Source organism: Pipistrellus kuhlii, unplaced genomic scaffold (assembly GCF_014108245.1).
Source record: "Pipistrellus kuhlii isolate mPipKuh1 unplaced genomic scaffold, mPipKuh1.p scaffold_m20_p_52, whole genome shotgun sequence".
Lineage (NCBI taxonomy): Eukaryota > Metazoa > Chordata > Mammalia > Chiroptera > Vespertilionidae > Pipistrellus > Pipistrellus kuhlii.
This window is the reverse complement of record NW_023425554.1, coordinates 1163307-1183243: the sequence shown is the minus strand read 5'-3', so window position 1 is coordinate 1183243 and position 19937 is coordinate 1163307. Positions and strand designations below refer to the sequence as shown.

Genomic DNA, 19937 nt, shown 5'->3' with positions numbered 1-19937 from the left:
CACCTGCTTATCTCCACCCCAGCTGGCCCTGGCCCAAGCAGAGGGTGGGGAGGAGGCTTCAATGTTGTCAACATTGCTCAGGGTCACGCAGGGTGAACACTGGGTCATTGGGACTCAGCACCCCCCAGAGGGGTCAAGGGTAGGTTGGGGGCAGGCAAAGTTGACTCTGAGCCCCCAAGGCTACTGCCTCCCCTTCCCTCTCGAGACCAGGGTGCGGTGGGCAAAAGCTTGAACTTCACTGTTGAATTGTCCAGAACATCTGCCGAGCTGCTCCCTCTGAGCATGGCATGCACAGCTTCTCGGCCCAGCGCTCATGGTGCAGTTAATTGGCTCAGAGTCATGAAACTCAGAGGCCGAAGCCTGTCAGGAATTAGAGTCCTGCCTCCTCACCCAGACCCGCCTGCTGTGAGGAGAAACCAGCAAACAGCCCAGCTGGAAACTGTCCCATCGGATTCAGGGTGAGAAGGAGCCAGAGGGGAGAGGTGGGTTAAGTCTGAGGGGTCCTGACAGAGGAGGGCAGACTGGGGGACGCAGAGTGAGTTTAACCCTGTCCTCGCTCGCTCGCTCTGAATGATGGCTGTGCTGACCCACCCTCCCTCCCCCCTGCGATCAGTCTTCCATCTGGGATGGTAAATGAGGTCTTGAGGGGGAGACAGACAGAGGAGGGTTACACAGGAAGGAGGGAAGGATTAGGAGCCCCAAAAGGGTTGAAGTGAAGGGAATGAGCTGACAGCTAGTACTTGTGCTGCTGTGTACAGTGCCCCACGGAAAGCAAAGCCACTAGGCTCAAAAGATTGTGAGTACAGTGTGCCTACTGTGTACTGGAGACCTCAAAGAGCGTTCATACTCAGTGCCAGGTACTCGACATAAAGTGTGCCTACTATGTGCCAGGTGCTCTATACAAAGCACATCTACTATGTGCCAACTACTCTCCACAGAATGTGCCTACTGTGTGGAGAGGTAATTTTAAAAGCATGCTTCGCCCAGACCTGTTTGGCTCAGTGGATGGAGAATCGGCCTGCAGATTGAAGGGTCCCGGGTTGCCAGCACATCCCCAGTAGAAGGTGTATGAAAGGCAGCTGGTCGATGTTTCTCTCCCATCAATGTTTCTGACTCTCTATCCCTCTCCATTCCTCTCTGTAAAAAATCAATAAAATATATATTTTTAAAAATAAAAAGCATGCTTATTGTGTGTCAGGTGCACTATATGAAGTGTGCCTACTGTGTGTCAGGTGTGCTATATAAAGTGCATCCACTGTACGTCAAGTACTCTAGCAAATACTGTCTGCCATATGCTAAGTGTTGTACGTAAAGCATGTCTACTGTATGCTGGGCACACTCCATGATGCATGCCCACTAAGTGCCAGGAGCTCCAGATAAAGCACACCTACTGCATGCAGGGTACTCCACGTAAAGCATGCCTACTGTGTGCCAAACATTTTACATAAAGAGTGCCTACTGAGTACTCACTCTACTATATAAAGCAGGCCTACTGTGTGCTGGTTACTCATATAAAATGCTCCTCTGTGCATCAGGTGCGCCACATAAAGTAAACCTATTACGTGCCAGGTGTTCTGCCTGCAAGGCGAGACACCTCCCCTCGCCTCAGCTGCGTGGGCCAGAGCCCTGGGGGTCAGGCAGAGAGGCCCAGGTGACAGCATCCCCAGGAGCCGTGGTCGGCAAACTGTGGCTCACGAGCCACATGCGGCTCTTTGGCCCCTTGAGTGTGGCTCTTCCACAAAATATCACGGCCTGGGCGAGTCTATTTTGAAGAAGTGGCGTTAGAAGGAGTTTAAGTTTAAAAAATGTGGCTCTCCAAAGGAATTTCAATCGTTGCACTGTTGATCTTTGGCCCTGGGTGCCTGTGCAGGAAGCAACCAATCAATGTGTCTCTCTCACATCGATGTTCCTCTCTGTGTCTCTCCTCATCCCTTCCACTCTCTGTAAAAACAAATAAATAAAATTCAATGGGAAAATATCCTTGGGTGAGGATTTATTTAAAAAAAAAAAGTGATATATAAAGGAAATATTTTTTTGGCACCAGGGATAAAGGTGTTACAGGATAGTGAGAAGCTACAAAAATTTTGAAGTAAGAGGAATAGAGAAAGCCGGCCCGGGTGCTGGGTGCCTGTGGCTGGCCAGAGGGAGGGAAGCCCAGGTCCCATGTGCAGAGTGAAGCAAAGGCCGTTAGGGGTGGTCAGGCCAGCAGGGGAGCAGTTAGGGGTGGTCAGGCCAGTAGGGGAGCAGTTAGGGGTGATCAGTCAGGCAGAGGTGGTTAGGGGCAATCACTCAGGCAGAAGTGGTTAGGGGCAATCAGGCAGGCAAGTAGATGGTTTAGGGGCAATCAGGCAGGCAGGCAGGCAGGCAGGCAAGTGGTTAGAAGCCAGCAGTCCTAGATTTCAAGGGGCAGTTAGTTGGACATCCCCTGAGGGGTCCTGGATTGGAGAGGGTGCAGGCCGGGCTGAGGGACACCCCCCCATGCACAAATGTTTGCACCAGGTCTCTAGTATGAACATAAAATTTTTAACTAAAAGCAGGCTGTGGCAGATAGTCACATCCAGGACCTGCAGTTTCCTTGACAAAAGGTCAGTCTTTGCCTTAAGTGAGCCTATTGTCTTTTACTCTAAGATAAACAGACCTTTGAAATGTCAGAGTAATCTTCTTTTCCAGAACCTCACAGAAACCCTCCTTGTTATCTTGTTCCCTAAATACTATCTTAACGTGCTATAAATGATAATTATTAACTCTTCTATCCCTACCCATGTGAAAGAAGTATGTGTCTCTCTGTTTTACCTTTTACTCTATCCCAGAGATTTCCCAGCTTTGCTTTCTCCTTCCCCCTTAACCTGCCACCAATGGATTGCATGTTACCCTCCTTACACCTGCGCCTTTGACGGTGATGCATAAAATAAGCTGTAAATCTGCCATTTTCCAGAGCATTTTCTCAGTCCATCGAGATTTTACTTCCCTGGAATTTTTGTCAGTTTTGGCTCAAAAAAAATCGTGAACAAGTCTCTACAAGTCTGGACATTTCTTACATGGACAGGAACCAGTTCTGGGTCCAGCGAACCAAATTCAAATCCCAGCTCTGCCACTTGGGGTGTGACCCTCAGCAAATCGCTTGTCCTCGCTGAGCCTTAGGTCCTAGACTCAATGAAGAGGTGGATGTGTACCTCCCAGGGAGTTCACGCCCTCAGCAAGATACTCTACTTGCATAACTACTCTGTACTAAGCACAGTGGTAGGACCTGGGACCTGGGATGAGCAAGACAGATGAGGTTTCTGGATTGTGGTGCTCCTGTCTGATGAGGGAAGCCAACAGAAAATAAGACCAAGTCAGATGGGGGCAGTAATGAAGAAAATTAACTAACTGAGGCATGCTAGGAAGTGACCAAGGGGGTGCTGCTCTGGGTGGGGCAATCCAGGAGGGCCTCCCTGAGGAAGTCAGAAACTTTTCCTGGAGGAGTGAGCAGTGAATAAAGATCACCCTCCCAGCCCCAAAGGATCCAGGACTGGAAAAGACCTAGCACAGGTTGTGGCAATCAAATGGCCTTAGAAGTGTGTCATTTTTGCTTCCTTCCTTAAACAAGCTGAGATGCACAGATAAGCAGGAACGGTGAGGCAATTTTGGTCAGAGTCTGAGGGAATCGGAAACCATGTCTGTTGAGCCCAGGTGGTGATGAAATCTTGCCTGACACTCAAGCCAGAAACAGAAGCTGTGTTTTACTTGCTGTAATAGAACTGGGCAAATCACACAGCCCCTGCAGGCATGTCCAGTGAGAGCCAGGTCTGTAAATTTAGGTTGTCAGCTTCTTGGCTGTGGTACCAGGTGGCTTTGGGGGAAATGAGGTGCAAGGAAAACTTCCGCAACATCCCGAGGACCCACCATAGTTGGCATCAACTTCCTCTGGAAGGGTTTTAGGGGTGGTGCCAGTTTTGAAAAGTAGCTTTGACCACTCCCCACCACTCAGAAGCGGGGGGGGACCTCAGGAGGGTCAACAGAGGCCATCCTCATGGAAGGGAAAAGGGTGCTTCTCACTTAAAAATCAACAGAGGGGCCCTGATCAGTTTGGCTCAGTGGATAGAGCATCAGCCTGCAGACTCAAGGGACTCAGGTTCGATTCTGGTCAAGGGCATGTGTTTGGTTGCAGGCACATCCCCAGTGGGGAGTGTGCAGGAGGCAGCTGATCAATGTTTCTGACTCTCTATTCCTCTCCTTTCCTCTCTGTAAAAAAATCAATAAAATATATATTTTTAAAATCAACAGAGGGGACCCCAAGGATGTTGCTCAAAAGGAGCAGAAGGAGATACAGAATCTTGCTCCCCGTTTGGGTATCTGCTTAGCCAGCTGGCAAGGGGAGCTCCCACGTAGAGGAGCTCCTCTGCAGGCACAGGTACAACTGACACTGAGCCAGGCTGAGCCGGCGGGCTGCATCCGGTGTCTTTGGCCACCTACCTGTCGCCTCTGTGAGTCAGTAAGATGGTGCTTGGTCAGTGGGAGGCCACTGCAGGCAATCGGAAGGGATTAGGGAAATGACATCTGTCCTCTGCCAAAGGCCACCTCCATGTTCACCTACAGCTACTCCCTCTGTACTCCAGGAACAGCTCGCTTCCTGGTCCATTAGCCCGGGGGTGGTGGCAACCCTCAGCTGATGCCAGCCTCCTGCTGCACTAGCCTTAATGGTATCCTTGGCCCACACCTTTGTTAATGGCCCATTCTTAAAGCCATATATATATATATATATATATATATATATATATATATAATTGATTTTTTTACAGAAAGGAATGGGGAGGGATAGAGAGCTAGAAACATCGATGAGAGAGAAACATCTATCAGCTACCTCTTGCACACCCCTCACTGGGGATGTCCGCACAACCAAGGCACATGCCCTTAACCGGTATCTAACCTGGGATCCTTGAGTCTGCAGGCCAACGCTCTATCTGAGATTGGCTCAGATTGGCTCAGATTTGGCTCAGATTAACTGAGCCAAACTCTGTTAATCTCCTCTGACATAGCTGCCAGGACCTAGCTGTTACATTCCTCAAAAGGATGAAGGTCCTGACCAAACCAGGTGTTTGTCTAGGCACCAAAAAAATCTGAAAAGGCACCTCCAATTTATGGAATGGGAGGGGGAGAGAAAAGAACAATTTTTTCTTTAAAAATATTGATTATAAGTAATTTTCTTTAAAAATTATTGATTTCAGAGAGAGGAAAGGACAGGGAGAGAGAGAGAAACATCATTGATGAGAGAGAATCATTGATCGGCTGCCTCCTGCACACTCCTTAAGGGATCTAGCCTGCAACCCATGTATGTGCCCTGACCAGGGAAGCAAATTGGTGACCTCTTGGTTCATGAGTTGATATTCAACCACTGAGCCACACCAGCCAGATGAAATTATTTTTAAATGTCTGAACTTACCAATTGTTTCCTTTTCTTATAGAAACCTTCATAGCATTCTTAATTACAATTACTAATGTATGTAATTATAAGTTACCTTTTTTTTTAAAAGGAAAAATGTAGCACCATGCCTGGCATGTAGTAGGACTGAATAGGTAGGTCTGTGAGAAGCCAGAGGACATTGTGGTTAATTACGAGGACCCCCTCCCTAACCGGTTTGATTCAGTGGGTAGAGCATCGGCCTGTGGACTGAAGGGTCCCAGGTTCGATTCCACTCAAGGGCATGTACCTTGGTTGCAGGCACATCCCCAGTGGGTGGTGTGCAAGAGGCAGCTGATTGATGTTTCTCTCTCATTGATATTTCTAATTCTATCCCTCTCCCTTCCTCTCTGTAAAAAATTAATAAAATATATTTTTTTTAGAAAAAAAGAACAAAGACCCCAGGTGCCAGGGTGCAAGTCAGAACCAGCTGTGCACTGACGCAGTTTTCTACCTCTCTGGGTCTCCGTTTTCTCACCTGAAAAGGGGGGTAATGACAAAGTGGCTGTGGAAATCAGGTGAGTTGGAACGAGCAAACTGCTTCAACAACAATCCTGACAGTCCGCTCCACGCCTGTGTTTGCCATGGTTGTCTTATTTTGTGGCAGAATGAGGATGTGACCACCAGCTATGAGCTTAGGTCCCTCAAGTCAGAGATCTCACTGGCTGGAAACATCTCCCTTTTGCCCCTGACCCTTAGCAAGTAGGAGGATCCAGGAGGGGAACAAGCACTGGGCTTGGAGTCAGTTGGCCCGGGGTTAAAGCCCAGCAGAGCTTCTCTCCAGTTGTGTGACCTTGGGCAAGTAACTTGCCCTCTCTAAGTTTCCTGTGGGAATTTAGAAGAGCAAATATGTGTGTTTTAGTTTGGGTCACCCACAAGCAACTCTAATGCAAAGATTTGAGTGCAAATACTTTATTTGGAGGTGAAAAAGTACTATATCCCAGAAAAAAGTGAAATTCAGTTGTAACTATATGTTAAAACAAAAATATATGTATCTATTGCTATAATGAAAACTTCAAGACAGGGGTGAGAGAAATCCAACAAGACCCAAATCAATGAAGAGACATACAATGTTCATAGATTGGAAGACTCAATACTGTTAATATGTGAAGTCTCCTCAGACTGGTCTATGGGTTTAAAGAAATTACAATCACAATCCTAGAAATAGATAAACTGATTATAAAATTTACATGAAAATACAAAGGACTTAAAGTAGTCAAAAAACTTAAAAAGGAAATACTGTGATTGAAGGATTCACATGACCCTTTCACAATAAGTCGAGTGGTTTTTTTTCTGAGCAGGATGCAAGGGTGGTTTCTTTCCTGGGTTCTTGTCCAGGTGGATTCCAAGAAGGAAGCCACAGACAAAAGGTGGCAGGTGAAAAGGGAGGAAATTTATTGGAAACAAGTACAGACTGCTACGTAGGGAGGAGATGTAGCCACTGAACTCCTTTCCCCTAAGGTTTATGAAGGCTGCAGTGCTTTGTTTCTTGGTGCTGCCTTCCAAATGGTAGAATATCAACCTCAAAGCTCAAAACCCTCATGGTTCCCCCTCTTCCTCTCCCCCTTCAGTGGTAGAATTCTCTATCTCTTGTGAAAATTTGTTTTCCTCTTCCTCCCATTTTTCAGCATTTCTCTATCCTCTGTGAAAGTTTGTTTCCTCTTTCTCCCCAAACCCTGTGACTTGTCCCTGCTGGGGTTTTTGTCCCTGCAATAAGAAAGGTTTAGCAATCTGGAGAAAGGCTGTACATAGATTAAGTAAGAGTCCAAAGACGAAAGGTATTGGGGGTCAGAGAAGCTTCAGCTAAAGGAGCTAAAGGTCTCCTTTTAACTCAAGACCCTTGCTTTTTATTTTTTATTTTTAAATATATTTTATTGACTTTTTACAGAGAAGACGGGAAAGGGATAGAGAGCCAGAAACATCGATGAGAGAGAAACATCGACCAGCTGCCTCCTGCACACCCCTCACTGGGGATGTGCCTGCAACCAATGTATATGCCCTTGACCGGAATCGAACCTGAGACCTTTTGGTCCGAACACCGACACTCTATCCACTGAGCCAAACCGGTTTCGGCTTCTTGCTTTTTATTAACACAATTTGTCCTACAGCAAGGTGGCGATAACACACTTCAAAGGGTAGAGCATACAGAAGCATTGTCAGATTGGGGAATAGCCTACAGCTCTTTAGGTGTTTTGCCAAGAGGAGGCAATAACATGTAGATTAAGATGCCCTGAGCTGTCTGGCAGCAAGCAATCATCCTATTCAAGTTTGGGGGAAGTGCCCTCTAGCCACTCCAACAGATAATTACATATGTGACTCAGCCTTTGTTGAGCCCCCAAGTTTCATCAACCTTTTGATAAAACTCTAGTAAATATGACATGCTGGAATTGGCTTCCAGCAGTCCCTATCTTCTGTGAGTGGATGTCTTCCTATACCCCTTATCCTGTGGCACCTTTTGTTCTCTGTGAATGTATGCCTTTTGGCAGCTCCAATCCCCCAACCAACTATACCTTCCTCCCCCATGGACTCCTTAATTCCTAAAACTTTATAAACTTGCCTATTTTACCCCTAAAACTCCTTTCAGCAATCTATAATAATAAAAAGGTAATATGCTAATTAGACCGGACATCCTTCCTGATGACTTTCCGGACAAAGCTAGGGTTGCAAGAGAAGCCCAGGTCCCAGGTACCTGCTGGTGGCCAGAGGGAAGGAAGGCCTACTCTTGCACAAATTTTGTGCATCGGGCCTCTAGTATACCATAAAACTACAGTAATCAGACAGTGTGTTATTGGTCAAAAATTAGACATATAAATGAATGGAACAGAAGAATCCTGAAATAAACCTCCCCAAATTGATCAATTGATTTTTTTAAACATGCAAAGCAAATCAATGCACAAAAGATAGTCCTTTCAATATATGATACTAGAACAATATGTGAGAAAAGAGTCAACTTATAACTCATAACTTATACAAAATTTAATGAATATGGATCATAAAACTAAGTGATGTAAAAATCTAAAAACTTTTAGAAGAACAAATAGGGGAGAATATTTGTAATTTTGGGTTGGACAAACCGTTCTTATATTCAATACCATAAGCATAATCCATAAAAACAAAATATTGACAAATTGTACTTTATGCATTTCTTTAAATGTGCACTGTGAAAGAAATTTAAAATGATGTAATGATCAGGCACAGACTAGGGGTGAAAGACTTTTAAATCACACATCTGACCAAAGACTTGTATGCCAAAAATACAAAGAATTCTCCAAATCTATGCTAAACAGGCAAACAATGCAAGGAAAATTAATGGGCAAAGATTGGAACAAGCATTTCACCAAGGAAGATACGTGGATGGCAGTCAGGCACATGAATAAATATCCTGCATCGTTAATCATTAGGGGGTGCACAGTGCAATCACAGAGACATAGCACAAGACAGCTGTGGGGGGAGCTGACAGCACTAACTGCCAATGAGTGTGGAGCAACTACAATGGTCATCCATTGAGGATGAGAATTCAAAATGGCCCAGACACTTGGATGACAGTTGGGCCATTGCTTTTAATGTCAAACATGCACATATAATATGACCCAGCCCTTCCACTCTAGGCACAACAAATACTTGTATGTACAAGAATATTCATAGAGTGTTGCTGTTGTTGTTGTTGTTTTCATGAAAGCCCTAAACTGAAAATAATCCCCATGTCTTCCAACTGGTGGAAAAAAAGTGGATCAGAACAGCAGTAGCCAAGCCCGGAGCATCCAGGCCAGGAGCTGCCAGACTCGGAGCAGCCGGGCCCGAAGCAGCCGGGCCCAGAGCAGCTGGGTCGGGTGCGGCCAGGCCCAAAGCTGCAGCTGCCAAGTCCAGAGCAACTAGGTCGGGAGCGGCAGTGACCAGACTTGGAGCAGCTGGTTGTGGAAATAACCAGAGCAACAGAGGCCAGGCCAGGAGCAGCCAGGCCCGGAACAGCTCGCTTCTCGCCTGCCCCTGCCCCATGGCTGCCTCTCAGACGTGGCTGGAAACTTTTGTGGGAACTTGAGGGTCTGCTGAATCAAGTGATGAAGGCTTAGATCTGGATGTGTTGAGTTAGTATAGTGCTGGGGTGTTGATCTGTGAGTACCTTGGGTGGGGCCTGGATGAGGCTGGTTGATCTATTGGAAATGTCTTTTGTGTGAAGTGTATCATTGGGCATGTGGAGGTATTATTGATATGAGAAAATGCTAAGTAACTGATTTACTATCTGAAAAGAGATTTACTATAGGAGAAAGGGAGGGAGGAAGAGACTGAACATAAACTGTGCACCTATGGATGAGGACAATGGGGGATGGGGAGGGGGCGGAGGGTGGGGTGGGAACCTGGTGGAGGGGGGAAGAAATGAGGAACCTTTGTAATAATATGAACAATAAAGATTGATTTTAAAAAAAAAAAGAGTGGATCATCCATGTGCTAGAATATTACTTAGCAATAAAAAAAGCATTGAGACTCGAAGCATAAATGAATCTCAAATGTATTGTTTTCAGTGAAAGAATATCAGACTATAGGGATGAAGAACAGATCAGTGGTAGCCAGGGGTTGGGGGTGTCTACGGTAGTGATGGTTGCACAATTCTAAGCACTTGTCAAAACTCAGAATTATACACCCAAGAGAGCAAATTTTACTTTTTGTAAATTGTGTCAATTACATACAATTTTAAGATGAGGCAGAGGGTAACCAAGCACATACATCCTTTGCATAAACATACTATGAAACCATATACAAAAAGAACAGGTGTTTACCTTCAGAAGAAACGGAGCAGACAAGGACAGCCGGAGAACCAATGCTTTTCTCTGTGCATTTTTTTTTTTCATGAGTGAATGTATCCCCTGTTGATAATATTACATTTTAAAATACAGGCATCGCCTGACCATCACATACAGTGAGCCTGGTTCCTGACGTGACCTGATGTGCCTATGGCTAAGACAAACCTAGAAAACCACATCCTTTGTCAGTGAAGATAGATCTCTGAAGCCTCACTGACCAAGTTCGCTCACTGAGTGACCTTGAGCAAGGGGATTCATCTCTTGGGTCCATGAGGTCAGTGTGAGGATGAAGTCAAGGTTCCTCTGGGGGAAGCTGATGTGTCACATTCTCCCTTCTCAGCACGCCACTTCTACTAATAAGACCAAATCCTGCAGCGTCCGAGAAGTCCCCACACCATCCATGTTCTGTGAACGGTTTGTAACCACGCCCATCTCTTACATGAATATATGTGTATCTATTGCTATAAAAATGTTATTTCATTGACAGTAACTCCATATAATGGAGAGTGATAGCTTCAGTTATCTATGTGCATGAAGAGAATTCTTGAAAAGTGAGTCAAATATTTTTATTAATTTTTTATTTTATTTTATTTTCCCCATCACCATTGATCCCTTCTATGCTCTCTTCTACCTCCACACCCTGCATCTCCTCTGCAATCATCACACCGTCGTCCATGTCCAAGAGATCTCTCTTTTTTTCTTCTCTGCTCAATCCCTCCACCCACCCCCAACACCCTACTCCCAACAGAGCTGTCTGCCTGTCTCTATCTATGAGTCTGTCTCTATTTTGCTTGGTAGTTCAGTTTGTTCACTAAATTTCACACACAAGTGAAATCTCTGACTGGCTTATTTCACTTAGCATAATGTTCTCCAGGTCCATCCCTGCTACCACAAAGAGAAGAGTTGTCTTCCTTTTTACAGCAGAGTGGTGTTCCTTTGGGTAAATGTCCCACAGCTGTTTTACCCACTCATCTACTTCAGCTGTTTCCAAATCTTGGCTGTGAATAACGCTGCGATGAGCATAGGGGTGCATACAGTATATTCTTTTGAATTCATGTTTCAGATTTCTTCAGATAAATTCCCAAAAGTGGAATGGCTGGGTCATGAGGCAGTTCCATTTTTAATTTTTTCATGTAACTCCATACTGCTTTCCACAGTGACTGCACCAGTCTGCATTCCCACCAACAAACTTATTAATTATTTTCTAACATAATGCCATCTTTTGTAAGAAATAAAAAAATGGTTTGAACACTTAGCACTTAAGAATTTATGTTATTATGTCATGGAAAGATGATTTAGTGTTATAGAAAGATGTTCACAATAGAAGATTAACAAAGATGTACCAGTATGATAAAATAGCTTTTTGTTTTAAGATAAAATACACATAACTTAAAATATACCATCTTAACCATTATAAGTGTACAATTTTATGCATTTAGTCCATTCACATAATAGTGCAACTACCCCCGCTATGTAGCTCTAAGATGTTTTTATCACGTGAAAAGGAAACCCGTCCCTATTAGCTTACTTCTTCTCATTACCCCTCCTGGCCCCTGACAACCAACAGGGTGCTTTCTTCCTCATTGATTCATCAGTATTCCTGGTTGTGAATGTACCACCTTTTGTTTGTCCATTCACATGGTCATAGATATTTAGATTGTTTCCCAAATATCCAACTCTGGGCAAATGTGAATGGTGCCACTATGAACATTCGTGTGCAAGCTTTTGTCTCAAAATCCAATTTCTCTTGTTTCTTTTCTTTTCTTTTCTTTTCTTTTCTTTTCTTTTCTTTTCTTTTCTTTCTTTCTTTCTTTCTTTCTTTCTTTCTTTTACAAATGAGGATATGTTTCTATTGATTTTTTAGAAAAAGAGGGGGAGAGAGAGAGAGAGAGAGAGAGAGAGAGAGAGAGAGAAGCATTGATGTGAGAGAGAAATATCAATGGGTTTCTTCCCAATGGTTCCCTGACCAAGGATTGAACCCGAAACTTAAATATGTGTCCTGACCAGGAATTGAAACCACACACCTTTTGGTGTCCTCTCCAACCAACTGAGCCACCTGGCCGTGGTTCAACACCCATTTTCAATTCTTTTGGGTATAAAGGTGGGCATGGGATTGGTGGATCATATGGTAATTTTAGGTTAAATTTATTGAGGAATCACCAAACTGTTTTCCATAGTGGCTGCATGCATTCCCACTGCAATACATAAGGGTTTTAGTTACTCCACATTCTCGCTAACACTTGTTATTTCCTCCTCTTTAGATTCTTTCCATCCTAGTGAGTGTGATGGGGATCACGTTGTAGTTTCCATTTGCATTTTCTTATGACTAGTCACGTTGAGCATCCCTTTGAGTTCCAATGAAATAGAATTTTTAAACCGAAGATTACATGTAAATGTAATACGTTTAGATGTAAATTAAGGGTTTACTTGTATAAGGATTACACATGTATAGATGTAATAAATACATGTTAGATAATGTTAACAGTGATTATTTTGGCACGGTTGGATTAGTGCTATGAATATAATTTTTATGTCTTACTTTTTCTATTTGTATTTTCTTCCATGAAAATGTATCATTATGGGAATAAGAAAAATATTTTAATTAAGGACAAAAAGGCAAAGAAAAGATGTGATTTTTCAGCTTTGATTATATTAAATATTTGATCATTCCATGTTGCAGTGTTAATCTCTCTCTCTCTCTCTCTCTCTCTCTCTCTCTCTCTCTCTCTTTCTCTCTTTCTTTCTTTCAGCCAGTAAGCCTATTATGTCCCAATCTGTGGGCCCTGAAAAGCTCTGACACTCGTATCCTGGAATCCACCCCCCCAACCCCCTCCCCCACCTCCACCCACCAGAGAGGAGCAAGTCCTGGGGCGGTCACTGTTCCAGGTGCTGAAGGAGGGCTCGCCCCGCCTCCCTTCCATGTTCCTCTCACATGCAGACCCATGAGACCTCCATTTCCCAGGACATTTAGGACAAAATAAAGTCCAGGTCATGCATCTTTGGGGGGGGGGGGGGGGGAAGAAAAGTGCTTTTTCCAGTTCCTAACTGCAGACCAGCTTCACATCAAAGACTTGTAATTTCTCAGACATAGCCACAGGTATTTTAAATTTACTGAATTTTCTAATGATAGTTTTCTTTACCAGTAGTTGCCACATTTCCAAAAACTTAAATTTAACTTTTATGACTTTAAAAGGATTAAAATGTTGGAATGTGATGCAAAAAGAGAAGAAAAGGAGGAAGTTAGTCCTCACGAAGGACTGGAGCTTACCAGATAATGACTCCTCGTGTTGTTGTGCTTAATTATTCTATCTCCACAACAGGGCAATCAAGTGGCTAATGTTATACTAGAGGCCCGGTGCACAGATTTGTTCACATTGAAAGGAAAAATTAGAAGATGGCCAGTGGGACAGGACTAGGAGAGATGGGCCAGATGTGCCCTGGAGCCAACCTCCTGCCATCCCTCCCCCAGGGCTCAAAGGGCATCTGCAGAGTGACCAGGGTCCCTCTGGCAGGTGGGGTCCTTTGGCCTGACCTGCAGGGATTGGGCCAAAACTGGCTCTCAAATATCCCCCGAGGGGTCCTGGATTGTGAGAGGGTGGTTCTCAGGTGATGCACCTTGGAATCAGGCTCCTTCCTCTTTGGTTCCAGGTTTGTCACCTGAGAACCACAGCTGCCAAGTCACTGCAGCTCAGCAGCTCCTATGTCGAGCATCTGCCCCCTGGTTGGTTGGGTGGTCATTTAGGCTTTTATAGAGAGAGATAGTAAAAGAACTGAGACTTAGAGAGAGAAATGCTGTTCCCCAAGCTAAACAGCTAGTAAACAGCAGGCTGGGATTGTGACCTTCGGAGCACAGCTCTGGGGTGTGGTGGGTCCAGGGTCATCAGACCCTGACTGTTCCGGCTACCTGCTCCACCTTCGTTAAAGAGTCGTCCTGTCCTCATGATCCAAGATGAAGCTCCAGCACCCCGTCAAGGCTCTATGCAGTAGGAGGAGGAAGGTGGAGGACTGGGTAGAGACAGTGTTCCAGATTTCTCTTAAGGCTTCCAGAATGACCACATAATCTTTGATTTCTCCATATGGAACAGGACATGGCCATTTAACCAATCCAGCTTCAAGAAAAGCTTTCAGCAATAACCTATACTTCAGCCTGCCTTCCACCTGGCTAAAAACTAGGGATTCCAAGAGGGTGGAAGTGGATATCAGGATACACAATTAGCCATCTCAGACACAGTCCATCCTGTTGACTATCAAAACATGCAGTGTGGCCCTAGCCAGTTTTGCTCTGTGGTTAGAGCTTTGGGCAAAGAACGAAGGGTTCGATTCTGGTCAAGAGCACACACTTGGATTGCAGGCTCAATCCCAGCCCTGATCAAGGCGTCTGAGGAAAGCAACCAACTGATGTGTTTCTTTCATATTGATGTTTCTCTCTGTGTCCCTTATCCTTCCTCCATCCTCTCTAAAAATCAATGGAAAAAAATATCCTCAACAACAAGAAAAACATCCATTGTGTGTCATTCTTCCTATACAAGGAACACACAACATTCCCAAGGGAGTCAACTCCATCCACCTGCTCCCTCCATTTGCCTCAAGGTCCAGCATCTTGGGGTGACGTGCAACCCTCTCCCTTAAATCTCGACGTGGGCTTTAGTGGTCTGTAACTCCATACACCCAAAGACAACTATCACCCCGAAGTAATAGCTGGATCCTGACTATTCAAACTCCCAACTGAGACTTCTCTCTGTCTCTGTTAATGACAAGCCAGGTTATTTGGATCCGCTTTTTAAAAAAACAGCTCTTAATGCTGGGCATTTTTTCAATTTCTTAAATGAATAAATGGCATGAAAAGATGGTAAAGAAGTATAAAGAAACTGCTAGATGAAAATGGAAACCTAGAGATAAAATGAACATCAATTATACTTTTGTTCTGGAAGCATTTCCCAAGTCAGGAAAATGTGAAATTGGGGAAATTGTAAGAAGACTCTCCTTACATAGTGATCTCAAAAAACTACACCTCTTAGGGTGAGAGCAGACAGAAATGAAAGAACCAGCAAGTGCCTTAGTAACCTTGGGCATAAAAATCTTGAACTTCATCCTATATAATAAAAGCCTAATATGTTAAGTGTCCAGTCATCTATTCAACCAATCAAGCATAATATGCTAATGATATGCTAAGGGCACTCAATCGCTCTCTATGACATGCACTGACCACCAGGGGGCAGATGCTCTGACTGGTTAGCTTGCTGCTGGAGTCCGGCCAATCAGGACTGAGCAAGACAGGCCAGACATGCCCTGGAGCCCTCCTGAGGTACCTCCGGAGCTGGCCTGCCTCCCTCCTCCCTCCCTGCCCAGATCTTGCATGATCTTGCACCTGTGGGGTCCCTCAGCCTGGCCTGCGCCCTCTCACAATCTGGGACCCCTCGAGGGATGTCTGAGAGCCAGTCTTGGCCAGATCCCGCAGGCCAGCCTGAGGGACCCCACAAATTTGTGCACCAGGCCTCTCCTTTAAGATAATCCTCAACCAGCAGAGCTCCCAGGATTCTTCTCACAGAAAGCTGCCTCCTCCAAATTCTACCAATATTATTTCGAATATGACAGCCACGATCCAGGAAAAGAGAACTAGACACACAAGAATACTGACCCTATGCTTGAAAACCAGCAGAAACAACGGACAACATAACAGATACGGTTATGGCAATGATCAGACACAAAGGATAAAGCCATCAGGCTTGTTCTGTTGAAGTAAACAGTGTAACAGAGTGACCACAGAGACATTGGGAAGGATCCTGAGAAAGGCCTGGGTATGTTAGGAGGTCAGAACTGAGGTCAGCATGGCCAGTGTGCGTGGTGTCACGTTGGGTCCTCCTGTGTGACTCAGGGCCCCAAATGTGCCCCGTGGATCCGTCCTTCCGCCTGGCTCCTTCCTGCTGAAACACCTCCCGGGGACTCCCCATTACCCAAGCTATCAAGTCCATGCGTGGGCTCAGGGAGAACCCGCCGTTCGATTGGTGTGGGCCCTGTGGTCTGCTAGAGACACCAGCCCCCTCCACCCAGCCACGCCCCCGCCCTGGGTCCCCGCAGCCCTGGCTCTCAGTGAGGCTGCAGCAGGGGTGGTGACAGCTGGGTTTTCTCCTAGGAATCTGCGAGGGGCTGTGTGCAGGGTCGGGGCGGGTCCGCGCGCAGCGGCTCCACCCGCAGCCACAGGCCGCCCTCTGCACGCAGGATGAGCTCGGGCTTCCTGCGCGGCGGGGCCTCGTCGCACAGGACGCGGAAGCGCAGCAGCGTGAGCGCCAGCACCACCTTCATCTCTGCCATGGCGAACGTCTGCCCGATGCAGTTCCTGTGGGCGAGGGAGAGGGGGGGCTCAGAGGGTGCCCGGGACCCCACTGCCGCCGTCAGGGATAAAGAAGGGGGCTACAGTGGTCAAGGACAACAGGGGGGTGGGGGCATGAATGGGGAGGGGTGGGGGATGGGGATGGGGGCATGAGGACAAATATGTGATACCTTAATAAAGAAATTTAAAAAATAATAATAAAATAAATAAAACATTACAGAAGAAGAAGAAGAAGAAGAAGAAGAAGAAGAAGAAGAAGGAGGAGGAGGAGGAGGAGGAGGAGGAGGAGGAGGAGGAGGAGGAGGAGGAGGAGGAGGAGGAGGATGAGGAGGAGGAGAAGGAGGGAGAGGAAAGAGAAGGAGGAGGAGGAGGGGGAGGAGAGGAGGAGGAGGAGGAGAGGAGGAGGAGGAGGAGGAGGAGGAGGAGGAGGAGGAGGAGGAGGAGGAGAAGAAGAAGAAGAAGAAGAAGAAGAAGAAGAAGAAGAAGAAGAAGAAGAAGAAGAAGAAGAAGAAGAAGAAGGAGGAAGAGCTCCTGGAAACCCCAGGCAACAGCTGCGGAGCCTCACCATCCTTAGGCCACCCCCCACCCCCACCCCACCCCCACCCCACCCCAACACCCGCTGGCTCACCTGGGCCCCACTGAGAAGGGAATAAATGCCAGAGGTGACCTCTTCTGGGGTGTTTCAGGGTCAAAGCGGAAGGGGTTGTATACCTGGGGGCGGAGAGGGGCAGGCGTGCTGGATGGGGGTTCTCGGGACACCCAGACATCCCCAAAAAAGGCCCCTGGACACAACAAATGGGGCGTGTCTGATGTCCCGGGTCAGGACCCCTCCCCATCACCAGGTCCCAGGATGGAAGGGGGAGGGGCAGCACCTCAGGGTTCGGCCAGACTGACGGGTTGTGATGAACCCCGAAGATGCTGATGACACAGATGTTTCCTATGCGGGGGAGGACAGGGCGGTCAGAACGAGGTCCCGGCTGGTGGACCTCCAACTCTCTCCCCCTCTCACGGCCAGCACCTTTGGGGATGACCCGGCCATCAGGAAGCAAGACGTCCTGGGTGCAGCAGCGGGAGATGACGGTGACCGGGGGGTGCAGGCGCAGGCTCTCCTTGATGCACATGGTCAGGAAGGGCAGCCGGGCCAGGTCGTCCCTAAAAACCCACACAGTTATTCACTCATGGCAAAACCAGGCACCCCATCCCTCCTGCCCCCCCCCCACCACCACCATACTCCTCTCCACCTCACTCCTAGACCAAAATAAATTCCAGGTGAACCACAGATGTAAGCATCAGAAAGTCGAAATCACAAAAGTTGCTAAAGAAAATGTAGGCTGCCGAGACCGGTTTGGCTCAATGGATAGAGCGTCGGCTTGGGGACTGAAGGGACCGGGGTTCGATTCCGGTCAAGGGCATGTACCTTGGCTGCGGGCATATCCCCAGTAGGGGGTGTGCAAGAGGCAGCTGATCGATGACTCTCTCTCATCGATGTTTCTATCTCTCTATTTCTCTCCCTTCCTCTCTGTACAAAATCAATAAAATATATTTTTTAAAAAAATAAATAAATAAATAAATAAATAAATAAATAAATGTAGGCTGACCCAGCCGGTGTGGCTCAGTGGTTGAGCCTTGACCTATAAACCAGAAGGTCACAGTTGAATTCCCAGTCAGGGCACATACCAGGGTTGTGAGCTTCATCCCCAGTGTGGGGTGTGCAGGAGGCAGCTGATCAATGATTCTCTCTCATCACTGATGATTCTCTCTCTTCCTGACCCTTTCTCTCTCTGAGAAATCAATTTAAAATTTTATTTAAAATAGAATAGCCCTAGCCAGCCCTAGCCAGCTTGGTTCAGTGGATAGAGCCTCAGCCTTTGGACTGTGGGGTCCCAGGTTCAATTTCAGCCAAGGACACATGCCTGGGTTATGGGCTCAATCCCCAGTGGGGAGTGTGCAGGAAGCAGCTGATCAGTAATTCTCTCTCATCATTGATGTTTCTGTCTCTTCTCTTTTCCTCTCTGAAATCAATAAAGACATTAAAAAAAAAAAAAGAATAAGAATAATAAAGACAATGTAGGCTGGTATTTTTAGAACCATTTCCGAGCAAAATACAACATTCATATGGTATTCTTAAAAACATTAGTACATTTGCATAAGAAGCTTTTTATTTTTTAAAATACAATTTATTGATTTTTTTTTTTTTTTTTTTTTTTTTTACAGAGAGGAAGAAGAGAGGTAGAGAGTTAGAAACATCAATGAGAGAGAATCATTGATTAGCTGCCTCTTGCACACCCCCCACTGGGGATATGCCTGCAACCAAGGTACATGCCCTTGACCAGAATCAAACCTGGGACCTTTCAGTCAGCAGGCCGACGCTCTATCCACTGAGTCAAACTGGTTTCGGCAAGAAGCTTTTTAAATTATATCATTACCTTAGCACATCTCTCTATGATGGACTTAGAAGATTATTTGTATAACTAAGATCCACTCCACACTCTAAGGTTGGACGACCTACTATGAAAGTGTCCATTCCATCTAAATGAATCAATATATTTCATGCAATCAGATAAAAATTTACTTGTGGTTTTGGAGAACTTGGTTATATCATTCAATTTGAAAGAATTAAAGCTCATTAAGAGAACTCAACCTACCAGATATTAAAATCCATCATAAAAATGCAGTAATAAAAAATTAAATTAATTTTTTTTTAAAACCACCAGTGTGGTATTGTTGCAAGACAAGGAAACACCCATGGGACAGAACAGAGAGCTCAGAGACCACAAATCAATAAGTGAAAATTTAGCACTTGGTAAAGGAGACCTCACAATTCCCTGGCAATACATGGATGTTTGATAGAAGGTGCTCAGACAACCAATGATGTGGAAATGAAACGAACCAGATCCTCATCTACTCCCTATATAAGGTGATGAGCATGTTAACCAACTTATTGTACTATTGTGTAATCCTTTATAATAAAAGCCTACTATGCTAAGTGTCTGGTCAACTGGCCAGTGGTTCAACCAATCAAAGAATAGTATGTTTATGATATGCTAAGGTTTACTCAACCACTCGCTATGATGTGCACTGACCACCAGGGGGGCAGTCGCTCCACCCTAGCTTGCTGCTGGGGTCTGGCCAATCAAGACTGAGCAAGAGGAGCCAGGGAGTCCTTCCCCAGTCCCTCCAGGCTGGCCAACCTCTCACATCCCTCCCCAGCTGTGCACCGGTGGGGTCTCTTGGCCTGGTCTGGACCCTCTCACAATCCAGGACGCCTCAGGAGATGTCAGAAAGCCGGTTTCAGCCCAATCCCGCAGGCCAGGGACTCCATGGGTGCATGAATTCACGCACTGGGCCTCTAGTATACACATAAATC

The 19937-nt window shown here is 45.9% G+C and overlaps 1 protein-coding gene across 5 annotated transcripts in view; it reads right to left on the bottom strand.

Moving 5' to 3' along the window:
• Positions 1-15950: 15950 nt before the first annotated feature.
• The window catches only part of LOC118706551 (cytochrome P450 4F3), a 30998-nt gene continuing 27011 nt past the window's right edge, over positions 15951-19937 (bottom strand). For all 5 annotated transcript variants that reach the window (XM_036415963.2, XM_036415965.2, XM_036415966.2 and 2 more), the window contains 4 exons: positions 17589-17722; positions 17443-17507; positions 17199-17281; positions 15951-16576 (listed from right to left, as the gene is read on the bottom strand). In XM_036415963.2, the coding sequence (XP_036271856.1) occupies positions 16369-16576; positions 17199-17281; positions 17443-17507; positions 17589-17722 (490 nt within the window). In that variant the 3' untranslated portion in view covers positions 15951-16368. The remainder of the gene's footprint in view (positions 16577-17198; positions 17282-17442; positions 17508-17588; positions 17723-19937) is intronic.